This window comes from Anopheles gambiae, chromosome X, assembly GCF_943734735.2.
Source record: "Anopheles gambiae chromosome X, idAnoGambNW_F1_1, whole genome shotgun sequence".
Lineage (NCBI taxonomy): Eukaryota > Metazoa > Arthropoda > Insecta > Diptera > Culicidae > Anopheles > Anopheles gambiae.
This window is the reverse complement of record NC_064600.1, coordinates 1,014,068-1,030,639: the sequence shown is the minus strand read 5'-3', so window position 1 is coordinate 1,030,639 and position 16,572 is coordinate 1,014,068. Positions and strand designations below refer to the sequence as shown.

Here is a 16,572-nt window from a genome sequence, read left to right as displayed (position 1 = left end):
GAGGAAGAAGAAGTTAAAGGATTAAATATCGTACAATATCTGTAAAAACTTGATGTACTAACGTTCACGTTTGGAGACCTCTGTACTAGACGATAGATATTCAGTTAGTAGCATGAGTTCATTTTTTTTATTCTGCTGAACCCTTAGTTCATTCAAGCAGTTCAATCTGAGCGAGAACCGCACAGCCCAATCGATATCAAACGAATGTACATCATCATGTAAACGAATTACACCAAATAATGAGATAGTTTCTACTCTGGTCATTGCTAGTTCTAAATAAATGCTCTTGCAATGGTCTTGTAATGATGGCGGTGTTACAAGACCATCAATATGTAATTTCGGTAAAAAGATTAGCCAAAATCCTTATAGAAACCTGGTTCTGATAATCATATTGTGTGGGTACCTGCTTACACAATTGCTGCAAGAATGCAAGAAATGACCCAAAACGGAATGTTGGCACGATTTGGCCATAGTTCAGCTGAAGTCTCCCACCTTTTCGTTGAAAATGCCCATGAGCAATAGGCTAGGTATTTCCGAAACGTTTTTTGGAAGTATCCTTAAGGCCCTTGGACAACTGAGACAGACAACTACTCAGCACTTGGCAGCACAGACGGACCATTTTTCGGACTGCTCGACATACTTGAAGCAAAGAAAGTGTAGGCGGTTTTACTAATAAAATCATCGGCTTATATTTTAGTAATAACTTATAACACATCAATTACACAGTTGTCATTTTTATTACATTTAGACTTTTTTTTTCTTTTTGTTTTTCGTTTTCTTGAGCTATACGGTACACCGTTTGTTGGAAATGACATTCAGGACTGGATTCTTTTTTTTTTTTTTGCTTTTTTTCTCGTTTGTTTGTTTGTTTGTTGCTTCCTTTAGCGTTTTTTTTTCTTTTGTTCGCTCCGAGAATGCACACGCCGGAAAGAACCCGGACTAGCGACGGGTATGTAGTATGTGTATATATATATATTTATATATATGTATAGCCGCAAGAAGCGTTTTGCGGGTCGGACTGCAGTTTGTTATCGTTTCGCTGGACACATGATTAGAAGTGTGGGTTTTTTTTTGTTGTTGTTTTGTTTTGTTTGTTTGCTTTGTTTGGCTGCACAAATGCCTAAGATATACACTTTCTCTTTCTCTCTGCTTTGCTCGGTTGCACATTCTCTCTCTCTCTCTCTCTCTCTCTCTATGTCTCTCGTTATCTCATCTTTTCTTTGTTCGCGGGAGCGGGGTGCCGATTACGCCCAACCGATTCCTACACGGTTCCTCGTACCTACCCACCCCATCACTACGCAAATGCCCCCTTCCCCCGCACCGTTTCGCTTGAGATTACTGTTTGCGCGAGAGTTCCCGGCGCCACCCCTAAATACTCCGCACTCCTATTGCGTACTCCGTTGTTTTTTTTTTTTCAATACCTAAGAGTACTACCTACCCTACCCACCGTTTACGCTTCCGGTTTTGCCACATGCACACTGCGTTTCGTTTTACAATTAATCAAAAGCGATGTATGACGTTTCTTAAAAACATGATATTTTTGCCTCCTGCTTCCCCTTCTCGGATCGTTTGTTTCGTCGTGCTGGGTTTTTTTTTATTCCGTGTTCCGAATGGTTTTTTTTTGCAATGAGTTTCATTCTCGTCCTGCCTCTCCTACCCGCGCTTCCTCTTCGCTCTAATTCAGTCTGCTTTGCTTAATCTTTTGACATAATTCCCTGGTGGTGTATTAGACAAATGGATGCTTTTGCGATGATTTCTATGTGTGAGATTTGCTTTGTTTTGTGTCGTGTTTTTCCTATACGCTTGTGTGTTTTTTTTTTCGCTCGCCGCACATCGATATTAGTGTTTGAATTTGTGAATTTGTTGTTCGCGTTTTTTTTAAAGTCTTTTGAATGTTTCGTGTTACTGTACCGTGTGTATGTGTGTACCTTTGTGTGCTTGTTTTGTTGCAGCAAGACTGTGTGTGTGTGTGTGCCTGTGTGTTTTGTATCTACCCCTTACCCCTGTTTTTTTCACATTTTTATCCCCCAAGGGCTCACAACATGAATATCGCATACAATATTGTTTTGTTTTTGTTTCGTGTGTTTTGTTTTTTTTTTCTTTTATGAATGTCTGTCTGTCTCTCTATCTCTCTCTCTCGCTTGTGTAGTTTCTGAACGATGCGCCCTTTTTTCACAAAAAAAAAAATCAATACAGGTAGCTTACCATCTATACATATATTATTTTGTCTTCGCACTGCCGACGCGCCATGAGCCCGCGGGCGTGCAAAAACAATACACACACACATACACACACACACTTACTCCGCAGACATGATACTGTGGACCTGCTCCAGCTTGAACGCCAGCCGCTGCTTCTGCGAAAACTCGTCCTCCTCCAGCGTGACAGTCAGTTGCTCGTTGTATTTCACTGCGTACTGATAAAGCTCGTGTAGGGCGCAGTTGGTATTAAATTCGGTCGTGTGCAACTAAAAGAGAGGCAAGGGGTGGGGTGGGGGGAAGAGAATGCACATGTTAGGGGTTGCGTGTTCCGGCGGGGCAAAAGGTGGCGTGGGCTTGGAAACGTTCGGAGGCTTACACTCACCCTGGACTCCTCCGCGAGCATGGCGTTCATGTCCTGGTCGGAGATTGCCGGCATGTCCCGGATGTCGTTATAGTAACGCTCCACCCATTCGCGGTACGAGGGAATGTCCTTGGCGTAGAGCAGTTTGGAGCTAGGTGAATCCTTCCCTGTTTTTTTTTTATTATTATTATTTTGGACAAGCCCAGAGCGTGATTAGTCGAGTGAACATGGTACAGAGGGAGTAAACAAACACTTACCTAGCCTGTGATCCGACGTCGAACACGAGTCCATGAAGGTTTGAGCCACAACCGAAAGGCAAGAGTCCACGATGTTGGACTTATGAATGTCAAACACAAAGTTAGGATTCTTTATCAGATTTACCCAGAATCTGGAAGAAAACAAAAAACAAGCAATGGTTAGCGTGTTAAATCGCAGGCAGGATACCACGTACGAAGTCGAACTTACCGTAACGGTAAACTGTTACTTTTCCAGGTGTGCACAACCTCCGGGTCGGTAATACCATGTAAAAGTGCTTGATCATCTAGAAAATCAAACATATACTTTATTGCTAAGGGCAGTGCGGAGCCACGGTGTGCGGTACTGAAGATGGTTTCGAACAGGTCGTCGACAAACTTCTGGAGTGTACCCTGTGAGGAGGAGGAGGAGGAGAGTAAAGAACCATGATTAGTACACGCGCGTGCAGCGCAACACGACCAGACACACCGCCGCCGAAGCGGAGACGCTCACCTTGGTGGCTAACAGTCGCGTTAGGTAGATCTCCGAAACCATCTTGTTGACGCGCTCGCCCTCCTTGGAGCCGTCGCTGTCATGGTGCTTCACCAGGTGCCAGTACTTGAGGCTGTTCTCCTGCAGGTCCACGTTCATCGGGCTGCCGGCGCGGCTGAACGGGGGCGACGGCGACACGAACTTCGATATGTTTAGTGTTTCGTACTTGTGGATCTTCTCCGAGTACTTCTCGCCGAGCAGCGTGATGTTGTAGATCGAGCTCTCCTTCGGCACCAGGCTGAGGCAGGAGCCCTCGCTCACGCGGTAGTGGTGCAGCGTGTTCAGCTTCTTCCACTCGCCGTCCGTCTTCGAGGTCGAGTCCTCGTCGTACAGGATGAGGCGGCCGGACGCGCCCGTGCGCCACTCGAGATCGAGATCCTCCTTGCGGGGCCGCTGGCTCCACGGGATCGCCTTGTAGATCGTGTCGAGACACTTCTCCTTCACCTGCCCGATGCTGTCGCAGTCGAGCACCTTCACCGGAATGTTCTCTGTGTTGGTCGGTATCATCTCGATGTTGTTGCACAGGATCGGCGGCTGCGTGATGCTCGCGTACACCGTGATCACCTTGAACTCGATCATCTGCCGGATCAGCTTCTCCTCGCTGAGCGAGTAGCGCGCCTCGTGCGTGATCGCGTCGACCGGCCCCTTGTCGATCTGGCCCTTGACCGCGCGGAACAGCATGTACAGCGGTTCGCCGGCGCACTCCTTCAGGAACTTGTACAGCAGAAAGGTGAACCAGGCGGACAGCATCTTCTCCGCGACCGACTCGGTGCGGCGCAGCAGCAGCTTCGGGTGCGACTTGCCATCGATGCACTTCTCGATCAGCTCGGCCAGCAGCGTCTTCAGGATGTCGGTGCAGTACTCCAGCTTGCTCTGGAGCGTCACCATGATCAGCGAGGCCACGTTCACGCGCTCGCGCATCGAGAAGTACCGATTGCTCTCGAGCGTCCGGATGAACAGCAGCAGGAAGGTTTTGTTCATCACCAGCTGGCCGAACAGCCGCAGGCCCTTCTCCTTGCGCAGCAGCTCCGGCTTCTCCCACTGCAGCACCACGTGGTCGTCGTGGTTCGGGAACAGGATCTTCATCGCGTACGTCCGGTAGTCCAGGTACGGTATGCCGCCGGACGTAATGTCGCCGCCCAGATCCGTCATCTCCGTCTGCAGCTCCGCGAACGCTTCCTTGCACTCCGCCGCGACCCGCAGCTCCAGTATGTCCATCTGCTCCTGCATGTTCTTCAGCACGCGGTTGTTCTCGCTCGTCTTCTTGCGGTACGCAATCACCAGCGCGACGATCACGAAGAAGAAGAGCGCGATCGCCACGATCACGCCGAGCGTGACCGCCTTGCTGCTGAAGCTGGGCAGTATGCCCGCGGACGTGTACACCATGTAGCCGATGTCGAACTGCAGCGAGTTGCCCACGATCACCTTCACGTGCACCTTCTTCGCGTCCGGGTTCTTCGGCGGCAGGCAGGTGACCTGCTGGCGCGACATCGACGTAATGTTGCAGATCGCGTTGTCCCCGATCTTGACCACCACGTCGCTGTACTTGCACGCCCGGTCGATGTTGCGCCCGTTGATGTTCAGGTACTCGCTGTTGAAGTACTTCACCTCGTCGAACGGCTGGTAGGTCGGGTTCGGGTACAGCTCGAAGTAGCTGCCCCACTGGGAGGACAGGTTGCGCACGCTCATCACGTCGTTCATGATGAAGCCGTACTCGAGGTTGATCGGATCGTCCGAGTCGCCGAACGGGTCCTCGTCCTGCAGGTCGATCTTGGGCGAGTAGCACTCCATCAGCTGCGGGTTGATGATGTTGCACTCGTTCAGCGATATCTGCCCGTTGTAGTACACGTAGATCTGGGGCCGCTGTATCGAGCCAAAGTTGCGACCGTGCACCGCCATCTTGATGCCGCCGGCCGGAATCCCTGCAATGCGCGAACGAAAGGAGAGGGAATGGGAAGGCGTGTGTTAGCAGGTGTGAACGCATGAATATAAGATGCGTAGCCAAGGCATCAGCTGTGTCTAACTAATTACGTATCAAACTAAAGAAAGAGCTACGACAGAGTCTTCAACCCACCGACAGACTTACCTTTAGCCGTTTTGCTCTCGCCGGACGACACCAGCTCGATCCACGGATCCGGCACGTACTCGAACAGGTCGCCGTTCAGCTCGCGCACCCCATTGTCGAACACCATCTTCAGCTTGCCCTGCATCGGGCTCGGCACCGCCGTCGTCCGGCACGTCGCCTCCCTATCGTTCGTGCTCAGTATCTCGCACGGGTGCTGCTCGAGGAAAGCGCGCACCCGGCTGCCCGTGTTCAGGTACCGGCCCATAATCTTGATCGTGGTGCCGCCCGAGATCGGCCCGTGCTTCGGCTCGAAGTTTTCGATCTCCGGATCGACGAACTCGAAATCGTTCGCCGACTCGCCGCGGAAGTCCGATATCTGCACCACGACCCGGCCCGACCGGTGCGACTTGACGCCCGGCCCGTCCACGCTGCACACGATCTCCTTCGTCTGCACGTACAGCTCGCGGAACGGCATGCAGTCGATGCCGGCGATCTTGATGCCCCCGTACACGTCCTCGAACTTTTTGCCGAGATTGATGCCGCGTATCGTGATGTTGGTGCCGCCCTCCCACGGGCCCGTCTTCGGGTCGAACGAGTGGATTTCCGGGTTCGGGCAGGTCTGCTGATTGTTCAGCCAGTCGGTTTTGTTCTGGCCCTCGACCTTGCCCGAGATGCCGCACTGGTCCTCCACCTCGCACGTGTTGGAGGACGAGCACCAGCCGCACTTGTACTTCTCCTCGAGCGCCAGACAAACGCCGCAGCTGTCCGACATGTCCCGGCAGCGGTAGATCACGACTGAAGCAATGCAAAAAATAGAGGGGCAAAAAAACGTTAGTGAACAGATTAGTGGTGGGAGCTCGGATCTACCCGATACCGATTCCGGAGCCGAATCCGAATCCGGAGTCGATTGCGGAGCCAATTCCGGAGCCGATTCCGATTCTGGATTTGATTCCGATTCTGGAATCGATTCTGATTCTGGAATCGATTCCGATTCTGGAATCGACTTCGACTCCGATTCCGAAGCCGATTCCGATTCTGTGTTCGGAATCAATTCTGGAGCCGATTCCGATTCTGGAATCGATTCCGATTCTGGAATCGATTCTGATTCTGGAATCGACTCCGACTCCGATTCCGGAGCCGATTTCGATTCCGGAGCCGATTTCGATTCTGGAATCGATTCCGATTCCGGAGCCGATTCCGATTCCGGAGCCGATTCCAAAGACAAGTCCGAAGACGATTCCGGAGTCGATTGCGGAGCCGATTCCGTAGCCGATTCCGCAGAAGATTCCGAAAACGATTCCGGAGCCGATTCCTGGGCCGATTCCGGTGTCGGCTCCTGTATCGATTCCCCGATCGGAATTAGCTCCAGAATCAGAATCGATCTGGGAATTGCAATTCTTCCCATCACTAGAATCGAGTCAGCATTGTTAGTTAGCCCCCACTTACCGTGAATATTGTTCGGATTGTCCAGCGGTTTCGAGCCGCCCCAGATGACCGCAAACGTGGCGTTCAGCTTGGACGTCTTGGCCGTGTACGTGAACTCCATCTCGTCGCAGTAGATCGTGTCGCCCAGCAGCTGCGCGTTGACGCTCGTCACCCGGCCCTCCACGTTGAACTGGCAGACGAAGCGCGTCTGCACGATGAACTGCCCGATGATGTGCACCTTCACCCGGACGGACTTTTTCGAGCCGGCGGGCACGAGAATCTCCGACCCGTCGCCGGTGACGTTGATGGTCGGGCAGAAGCCGGGCCCGGACCGGTAGCTCGGCCCGATGCGGCTAATGCCCGTCACCAGGATATCGTTGCGGCAGTTTTCCGCCGTATCGTGCGTGCAGCGGTGCGCCTCCACGCACCAGTCGCACGGGAACTTGGACGACACGCACTGCGTGCAGGACAGGTGGGTGCTGCAGTCGAAGAAGGTGAACGTGGTCGACACGATGTCCGGCCCCTGGGACGTTTTGATTGACAGTGTCGCGTTAAAGTGGTCTGCAAGGGAGAGGGAGCGAGAGAAAGAAAAGGTAAGTATTGGAGAAGGGTGTTTCCATCCAACGCAACGGCAGCGCTTACTTTCGCCGTATCCAATCTGCGGCAGCAGGTCCGTCCGCGGGGTCGTACAGTTCACGCCGTTGCGCTTCTTGGTCGCGTTCGTGATGATCGGCTTCTCCATGCTGGCGAACGTGAACGCGCACACGAGCGGCTCCTTCAGGTTCGGCAGATTCTCGATGATCAGCTCGAGCGTGCGGGCGGTCGTGCGCTGCAGCTGATGGGGCGTCACGCTCGTGATCGTCGTGCACTTGCCCGACTTGTAGCTCAGCCACGACAGCGGATCCTTCGAGCTGTCCTGGCACTCGTACCGCCGGCTGCACTTGTTCTCCAGCGAGCACCAGCCGCAGAACGGGTCCTTCGCCGACAGGCAGGCGTGGCACGTGGTGTACACCGAGCAGTCGTAGATGCGGATCTTGAACAGCTTGTACAGCGACATCAGGTACAGGTCGTCGTGCTCCGGATCGAGGTACATGTCCGGCTGGATCGGCGACCCGAGATCGACGTTCATCATCGCGTACTGCATCGCCGAGGTGGACGACTCCATCACGATCTTCTTCAGCTGGCCCGTCTCGGTGCCGATGAACACGACGGTAAAGTTGGACGTGGCCGTCACCGCCACGGACGTCATGCGCTCCTCCGACAGGATGACGGCGAGGGACGCGACCGCCTGCTCGCCGCCCAGTGGCGAGTTCACGTCCAGCCCGCAGAAATCCTCCCCGATCGTCTGCAGCTTGGTCGCGATGCACGGCATGTTCTGCGAGATGTAGTCCAGCCCGCGCAGCCCCTCCCCGTTGTAGCACTTCTTGATGTTGTGCATGAACTTCTTCCGGATCGCCTTCAGCGAGTAGACGCACAGGGCGGACTTGTTGGCGGTCGGCGCATCGAACACCGCGAACAGTACGTCGTCGTTCGTGGTGATCTCGAGGCTTTGGGCGAGCTCGTGGCCCGGCTTGCCGACGTACGCCGCGCTCACCGTCTTGAACTTGGTGCCGTCCTTGCTCGTACAGTCCACCGGGATCTCCGTGTACGAATGGTAGTGCGAGTCGTCCTGGCAGATGCGCACCAGCTTCGTGATGCGCTCCTTCGACGCGTAGTGCGAGCTGCTCTTGTACTGCGTGGTGAGGAAGTAGGAGAACCGCTCCGAGCTGAACCCGTACACGTAGTTGATGATGTACGTTTCGCGCGCGTAGTTGTTGACGAACAGGCGCGTCCCGGTCGTGACCGCACTGGCCGCCAGCTGGAACAGCCGGTCCCGGGCGAGGCTGCGCGACGACACCGCCGGTATTTCGCTGCGGTACGGCGAGTTGCCGGTGAACGTGACCGCCACGTACAGCACGTTGTTCTCCGCGGACGCGAGCGGCGGCCCGGGCGCGATGAACGCGACCGTGCTCGCGTTCGCCGTGTTCGCGACCACCGCCTCCAGCACCTCCTGCTCCACGATGCTGATGTTGTGCAGGTTGCGGATGTGGCAGATGCCCTGGAACAGCGACCCGCACACGATCAGATTCTTCGCGTTGCTGTCGATCAGCAGCATCTTGTTGACGTTGTCCATCGGCGTCTTCACCGCCCCGCCCGGGCACTCCAGGATCGTGCACTGGTACGAGTCGTTCTGCGGCCCGGTCGTCACGACCGTCAGGATGTTCAGTTCGTTCGATATCTGGTACAGCTTGTTCACCGCTCCCACGTAAACCTGGTGTGGAAGAGAACACCACGAACCGGGGATGAGATGGGATGAGAGGGGGAGGGAGGTAGGGAGCGAGCGAGCGAGCGAGTCGTCGGCCATATACTTACGCTTCCGGTGCTTCTGTCCACCGCCAGGTGGTTGAGGGTAGAATTAAAAACTATTTGACTAACTAGTCGACTGCTAAGGTCTGTGGCGTTGCTTCCCTTCGACGGGACATTGTGATTGGCTTGCGGTTGGGCGCACAGTACGCTGATGAGGATGAGGAGCGCGGTGCCGGTGCGCTGGAACCGCTCCATTGCTATGCTCGCTGCAAAGAAGAGGGATGGAAGAAAACGAACCCAATAGATGATTTAGTTTCCTTTCTTTTCTTGCTTTTTTGTTGTTGTTGTTTGCTAATTCATTGCAAAATAAAGACAATGCAACAGGACGAACGGGCGAAGAAAAGCGGCCTTCCCCCCTTCCTGCACTCATACGGAGGAAGAAGTGCACCTCCCCACACGGTGAATCAGGGAAAACCAAAATGGACACTCCAGTAACGCGCCCTCCTCCCCTAGTAACCAGGAAGGCCACACCAGAGCCCTTCCCTCCCATCCACCATCCACCCACCGTACATTCAGCGTCCACACCACAAGTGTTTTCAGCGTTTTTTTTTCTCCTTCCTTGCTTGCTTCGCCCCTTTGCGCATTCGGGGACCGAAGGAAGCGGAATGGGATGGGTGGGGGAGCAGCGCACATGCGCATTCGCAGCAAATTCGTGCCTTCCTTGTTTTTTGTGGTGCGCCAGTACAGTAACTGCGCGTCCTGGCAGGGCTGGAACTTACATCGTGTCCCCCTCCCGCCCATGCCCCTATCCACCTATAAGCCCAGGTTTTATCTACACACACACACACATAAAAGTCCTGTGCATGCAATGGTGGGAAATCCAGTACTCTCGGTACACACACCCACACACAGGGCAATCGTTATCAGGCAGTAATAGAGTAATGCTGCTTTTTCCCCCCTTTTGCAATGCTCGCCAAATGCAAACGAACGGGCTGGAATGGCCATTGCTAGCATGATGCAGGGGTGCAACGCAAGTCCAATCTCGAGGAAACACGACGATCCTCATAAAACGATATGTAATTAAAAATTGGAAATGTCTCGTTTCGTGGGCGAAACGAATCGAAAGTTAATTAGTCAATGCTGCTACCGCCTGGGCACAACCGTTCGAAAGTGTCCCAAAAGAGAGGGGGGTGGGGGGGAGAGTTGGGGAGGTACACGACAAACAGATGTGACCCGTGGTCCCGGGCTCTGTACGTGACTCGCGCAAGTGTTTTCTCGCCGGCCCGACTGCGCAACGAATCCTATATTCCGCTCGGTGGCGGTGGCGGCCCAACTCAACCCCCGACCCAGTCCGTCCGCCCGGGCACTCTTGGCGTTCCAATGATCTCATGGGCAGGACGACGGGACAAATATGCTGATGATCTCAGCTCGTTCTGCGTGTAAAAATCTAGAACAAGAGCGAAACAATTAGTAAGCGCAAAGCAAATAGGGTGTCTGCGGAACGAAATTTACGATCACCACCGAGGATCATATTACCCCCTTCCCCTCCCCAGTCGGCCCTTCGAGCGCGTTTGAGCGCCCCTGCTCTTTCTTTGTCCCTTTGTGCTGTGTCTAAGCGCAAACACTTGTGTGTTTGTCCAGTAGCGATCGCTGGTGGAATTTTGATCGCTGACATTATTATGCTCGAACAAATGAAGAATGTGGACTCCATAACCCATGGTTTAAGGGGGGTTTTTTTCCCCCTCTGGTCATGAAACTAATTATTTCAACTTTCCCACATGGGGAAATCTTTGGAATTTGTCCAGAACGTGACAAATGGGGAACAATTTTCCCAACACGAAAGTGATCCTAAACCCTTCTAAAGGGAGCATTTTGATCGTAGAAATGATTCCTTTTCGTGGTCGTGAGAGTACAAATTATTTCACCTTTTTTCCACAACACACCGAATTTGTCCAGAAGAATTGACAATTGGGAGCATTGAAGTTCAAAAAAGGATTGAAGCCTTCAAAAAGGAGCATTTTGATTGCTGAAATGATTATGCTGGATAAGTTGAAGGATGGTACGAAGAACGGAGAAGGGGTCATGGCAACTACAGTGTAATCTCTCTAAGGTGAATCTTCAAAGGACCCGTCAGCTTGGAGAGATATTCATGTGGAGGAAAACGAATGAAGATGTTGCTATGAAATATGCACAAGAAACCACGAGAAAACTCTCGCATCCTTTGACCAATATGAAATGTCTTTCAAAATTCATCTCGGAGAATCTAGGCTGCCAAATTACACATGCAATTGTTCATCTCTAAGAGACTACAGCTGAAAGAGATTGCACTGTAATTAGTTTCCTTTTCCTACGAACTTTTTTGGGAAAATTGCGCCCTCCAGTATCTCACAGTGTCCTGATTTCCCTACCAGTTCGATCGATCGAAGCCAAAGCTCCCTTTTGCTGCGCCAATTGCTGAGCACACGTTTGCGGACAGGTTTGCAATACCACACACACACACACACACACACACCGTTCACCAAATTGCGTCTAAAATCACTTTTGGCAAGAGCTTCCGCACAAAGCGGGGGGAAAGTAAAAACTTTGCCAAACACTTTTGTAAAGGTTCGTTCGTTCCCGCTGATCACTTTTCACAAAACTGCTTTCCTATTTCTGTTCTTAACACAAAAAAGCACAACAACACCGCAACACAAACGGCTAGGCGAGGGAATGCACTCCAAAAACACGTCCACTTCGATCGCCGGCTCGCAGTGATTTGACGTTCGACGTGCGTCGTCGATGGCGGCGTCGTCCTCGGTGGTTCCAGTGTTGATCGGTGAACCACACACAAACACGATGATGCCCGTCGTGTCGTCCGGCCCCGCGTTGCGTTGATTGCTGTGCGCGTTCGGTTGATGCTGTTGTGTTGTGTTGGTTGCAGCGGTTTGATGGTCGGAACGAATGCATGTCCGCGCGAAGCTGCGCGGACCAGACGGGCTCTGCACACAGCTGTGGCACGATCGCTACCTCGGGACGCATGTCCGTTGACCGTGGCGCGCCGGACCATTTTGTCATACACGGCAAACAATCGTCGTCGCCCTAACGCACGGTCGTAAAATCGGTCCCGAGCGTCGCGCGACGCTTTGTCGCAGCGGTCGACGGACACAACAACGCACGCGATGAACTCATCGGCTGAAAATGTAATGGACCGCCGTGTGCGGGGGGGGGGGGGGGGGGGGGGGTGCGTTTTGTTCCTGCTTATGCTGCGAGTCATACCATGCAATCGTCACACAAGCGGTTTGGAACACTTTCGCTTAAAAACGGAACAACAACAACAAACACGCGTCACATGGAAGCAGGCAAATGGCGAGCGACGAACACGCGCTAATCCGGCTCGAAGGACCGATTCTTGTTCCTGGGCTCCCTTGTTTCGCTTCCACGCCGGAGAGTGGTCTATGACCTTTTGCCTGGAAAGGTGCGTTCTGCGAGTGCGGGCTTTTGGAAAGCGGACTGTGGAACTTTTTTCCCCAAGATTTGCCTCGTTTTTAAGAACCCTTCTGACCACCCCTTCCACCCGCTGCCCATTCAAGCGCCATTCTTCGCCCAAGAGGGCGCTGATAATAGCACATCGATGTTTCTTCTCCTGGAAGGGGGTGAAAAGGGAGGGGGATGGGGGGGGAGGGTTCCGGATTCCGTTTCCTCTTTGTAACTGCACACACTGACGTTGTAACGTTGGGAGAGAAGAAGGTGGAGAGAGAGAGAGAGCGAGAGAGAATTTTGTTTGTGAGCGTGATAACGGAGGGATTGGGGTGTGGGGCGGCGCCCACCAAAATGCAACCCGAGCGCAGTCCACACCGAACCCAAAACTGCACACTTGCAACCAGCACACACAAACACATGGGAGAGAGAGCAGGGATCACACGCCTTTTTTCTAAACTTTTGGGGAAAAAAAAACGAGGCGCTGGGGAAAAAAACAGTTTGTTTGGTCACCCAGGTGGGTCGGTACGGGAGGTTGCGGTGGGGGGGGGATGTAGTAGTGGTGGAGTATGTGGAGAAAGGCTTCACAGAAGCGCACAGTAACTTCTTCTGGCCGTGCGGCTGCCATTTTCGCCATACGATGTAATTGTTGGGCGTGTGTGTTTGTTTATGTGTTTGTGTGTGTGTGTGTGTGTGTGTGTGTGTGTGTGTGTGTAGGTGTGTGTATGTGTCAGCGAGCGAGAGAGAGGAAGAGAGAACGAAGTGCGTGTAATTGTTTTTTTTCCTGTAATTTCTCGTTTGGGTTTGGGTTTGCTTTCTCGCTGCTTCTTCTTCGTTCCTGGTGGTTCCGTTTTACATCTTTGGGCACCACTTTACACACCTCTCTCTCTCTCTCTCTCTCTCTCTCTCTTTATCTCTAACGCTCTCTCCAGATCGCGCAAAACAGGGCTACGCGCGCGCCAGTGTCCACGCACATAATGCAACCACCCATTACACTTCTTCCTATCCATCCTCTTCCCCGCCCCTACCCCTTCATCTAACACTCTTTCTCCCATACACACACACATGCACATGCATTCAGTAATCGAGAAAAGGCCCGAGAAGAGCAAAAAAAATCCCCTTCTTTGCACACTTTCCTTCCCTTTGCTCTTTGTGAATCCCGCACGGAAGAGTGGAATGGGAAATTGAAGAGGGAGGGGGGGGGTGGGATTGAAAGGAGTCCTTGTTCCTGGAAAACAGCACAAAGCGCGTGACCACAAACCTTTCGTTGGCGGGGGCAAGGTGATGAGGACAAGATGCAATCGTTGCAGCGGTTCTTCGCCCGACCAGAAACAGAAACGGACCCCGGACACAAAAACCCGGCGTGTGGGTGTGTGGTGTGTGCTAGGCCTTCATCGCTTCTCTCCTGCCCATGGGGGGGGGGGGGATGTTCCAGCACCCACTGCACCCGCCCGCCGCCACCCACAAATCTGCCGCGTGCCGGGTGTTGCTGCTGCTGCTCTCTCTCTCTCTCTCTCTCTCTCTCTCTCTCTCTCGTTCTCTTGGCTTCCGGTCCGGCACACCACCATACGCACTGGAGAGAAGGCCAACTCCACAGGGCGGGCGGGCGTGCGTGTGTGTGTGTGTGTGGTGTGGCAAACCACTGCCCGGACACACACACACCCAGGCAGGTAGGCAGACGTTCGTGCAAGTAATGTCCACCCGTTTTTTTTTTTTTTACACCACAGTTTGTCACACAAAACGCACGTTTTAGTCACTTTGTAGAGTTTTTGTTTTTTTTGTTTTTGACGTTTAAAAACACACACACACTGCTCTCGGGGAGGATTTTGCGATTTTGGGTCCGTTCGCGTTCGCAAACAGCGATGGCCGCTGGCGGACTTGCTGCTGCTAACTGCTGCTCTATGCTTATGCTGGGGCTTATGCGCTTCTCTTCCTTCGCTGCTCTCACTCTCTCTCCCTTTTGTGGGGTTAACTTTGTGTGTATCCGTGTCGTCTTGTTACTGGAGAAGGTTTTGCTCTGCGCGTTCGGGGCCGGGGCAAAAAGATTCAAGTCCAGCACGTTTCAATGTGTGTGTGTAACGTTACAGCACCGGAGCGAGAGAGAGATGCTGGCCCCTGGAGCACGACAAAGAGGATAATGCACACACGCACGCACACACACACACACACGAGCATTGAAAATGATTACTGTGACCACTTGTGAATGACGGACAATGGCGCACCGCAGCTGGACAGGTTTGAACGTGCTTTGGGCAAACTTTGCGCTTCTGGCGAGCGTTTGCTGCCGTTGCCAGTCGCTTCCAACGCAGTTAACATCATTCCCCGTCGAGTCAAAAATCCATCATGCTCACAAACACACACACACACACTCACACATGCGTGCACACATCAACAGCTCGCGCTGCCTGCTTAAGAAGTTCTCTGCACACCCTTAAGAAGAGCGACCTGACTCTCTCTCTCTCTCTCGCTCTCGGACGAACTCAATGAACACAACCCGCAGACGCCAGACGACGGCTCTGTTTCGCCATCTCCCTCGCACGCTCGCCAAACAAAGGCAACTCCCACACGCATCACACAAACACACTCTCTCTCGCTCTCTCTCTCTCGCTCGCTCATCCACGCAGCAAACTGGTGGTTTTCCAAAAAGGAATGCAGCGCGTCTCTCTCCAAGCTGCACAAAACACGGCACCAAAGGGGCCAGGGGGAACAACGAGGCAGTGAAGGGTGCAACAGGAAAAAAAAATTACACACATACAAACACACACACATACACACACACACACACACACACACACACACAATTCCAAAAACCGATACGGCCCGCTCCCAAAAGGCGCTCCCAAGCAGAAGGGGTGAAAGCGGGATGGAGCGCTTTTGGTGTACTGTTCGCTCTCGCTCTCGCCCCGTCTCCCCCACCCATAACTGCTCCAGGACGCACACACACACACGCACGCACACACGGTTTGGAAATTGGAAAGGAAAATTGGCAGCAGCAGCAGACCCCCGGAGAACCTGGTGAAAAACTTACCAACCACGGCAGGGCCACGCAAAAACAAAAAAACAGGGAAACAACAACCACTCAAACATACTCAAACTCCAATTACCTGCTTTTGCTTTGTATTGCGGGCGCGCTCGCTTTTTTTGTTGTAAGCTACGAAACAACGACAATTTACAATTTTACTGTTAGCCTACACTTTACATTGCTTAAAACTTGGGCACGCATCTTTGCCCCTGGCACTCTGCTACTGCTACTCTTGTTGATTGCCTGCTCTTTGCTCTCTGTGTGTGTCTGGCTCGCTGGCTCGCTGGCTGGCTGGCTGGCTGGCTGGCTGGCCGTCTGTCTGCTGCTGCACGCCCGTTGCGTTCTTCTTGCTGTACGTTTTCTTTTGTTCGTCGCGCGGCGTGCCGTCCCGCTCTGCCGTGCGCGCGTACGGGCAAGCGTTGGAGCGAGACGGCACTCGGCACACTGTTTGCTTCGTTCCGCTTGTGGTTCGAGCGACCCGACCGTTTGCGTTTACGCTGCAGGGGTGAGATCTTGGAAGGTCGCGGTTCGTAGTGCGTGGATTAGTGATGTGCTGTATGGAGCGCACCCACGACTCCGATCCGACTCCGACTATTGTTAGTTCGATTCCGACTCCGGCAAAATGGAACCACTAGATCCGCCCGGAGTCGAAGTCGTCCGGAGTCGTCCGGAGACGTCCGGAGTCGACGACTCCGAACGACTCCGAACGACTCCGAACGACTCCGAACGACTCCGGACGACTTCGACTCCGGACGACTCCGGACGACTCCGGACGACTCCGAACGACTCCGAACGACTTCGAACGACTCCGACTCCGAACGACTCCGGACGACTCCGAACGATTCCGGACAACTCCGGACGACTCCGGGCGACTCTGGACGACTCCGGACGACTCCGACTTCGGGCGACT

The 16,572-nt window shown here is 53.2% G+C and overlaps 1 protein-coding gene across 3 annotated transcripts; it reads right to left on the bottom strand.

The window, feature by feature from the left end:
- Positions 1-664: 664 nt before the first annotated feature.
- On the bottom strand, positions 665-15,990 carry LOC1272211 (plexin-A2). Of its 3 annotated transcripts, none has more exons than XM_061662879.1 (10): positions 15,745-15,990; positions 9,251-9,450; positions 7,481-9,149; positions 6,860-7,399; positions 5,435-6,208; positions 3,310-5,270; positions 3,028-3,209; positions 2,820-2,950; positions 2,578-2,729; positions 665-2,467 (listed from the first exon to the last, which is right to left on the bottom strand). In XM_061662879.1, the coding sequence occupies exons 2-10, from the start codon at positions 9,437-9,439 to the stop codon at positions 2,300-2,302; spliced, it is 5,766 nt and encodes a 1,921-aa protein (XP_061518863.1). In that variant the 5' UTR covers positions 9,440-9,450; positions 15,745-15,990; the 3' UTR covers positions 665-2,299. The 3 variants fall into 3 exon arrangements, with proteins under 3 accessions (XP_061518863.1, XP_311092.3, XP_061518856.1); XM_311092.5 differs by having other exon boundaries at positions 2,584-2,729; positions 15,745-15,989; XM_061662872.1 differs by having other exon boundaries at positions 665-2,729.
- Between the last annotated feature and the right edge of the window lie 582 nt (positions 15,991-16,572).

Coding starts and splice junctions, on each gene's coding strand:
- LOC1272211 (XM_061662872.1), bottom strand. CDS start 9,439: ATGGAGCGGTTCCAGCGCACCGGCACCGCGCTCCTCATCCTCATCAGC. Junction 6,209..6,859: donor CAATCCGAACAATATTCACG/GTAAGTGGGGGC, acceptor GCATTGCTTCAG/TCGTGATCTACCGCTGCCGG. Junction 5,271..5,434: donor CGAGAGCAAAACGGCTAAAG/GTAAGTCTGTCG, acceptor CGCGCATTGCAG/GGATTCCGGCCGGCGGCATC.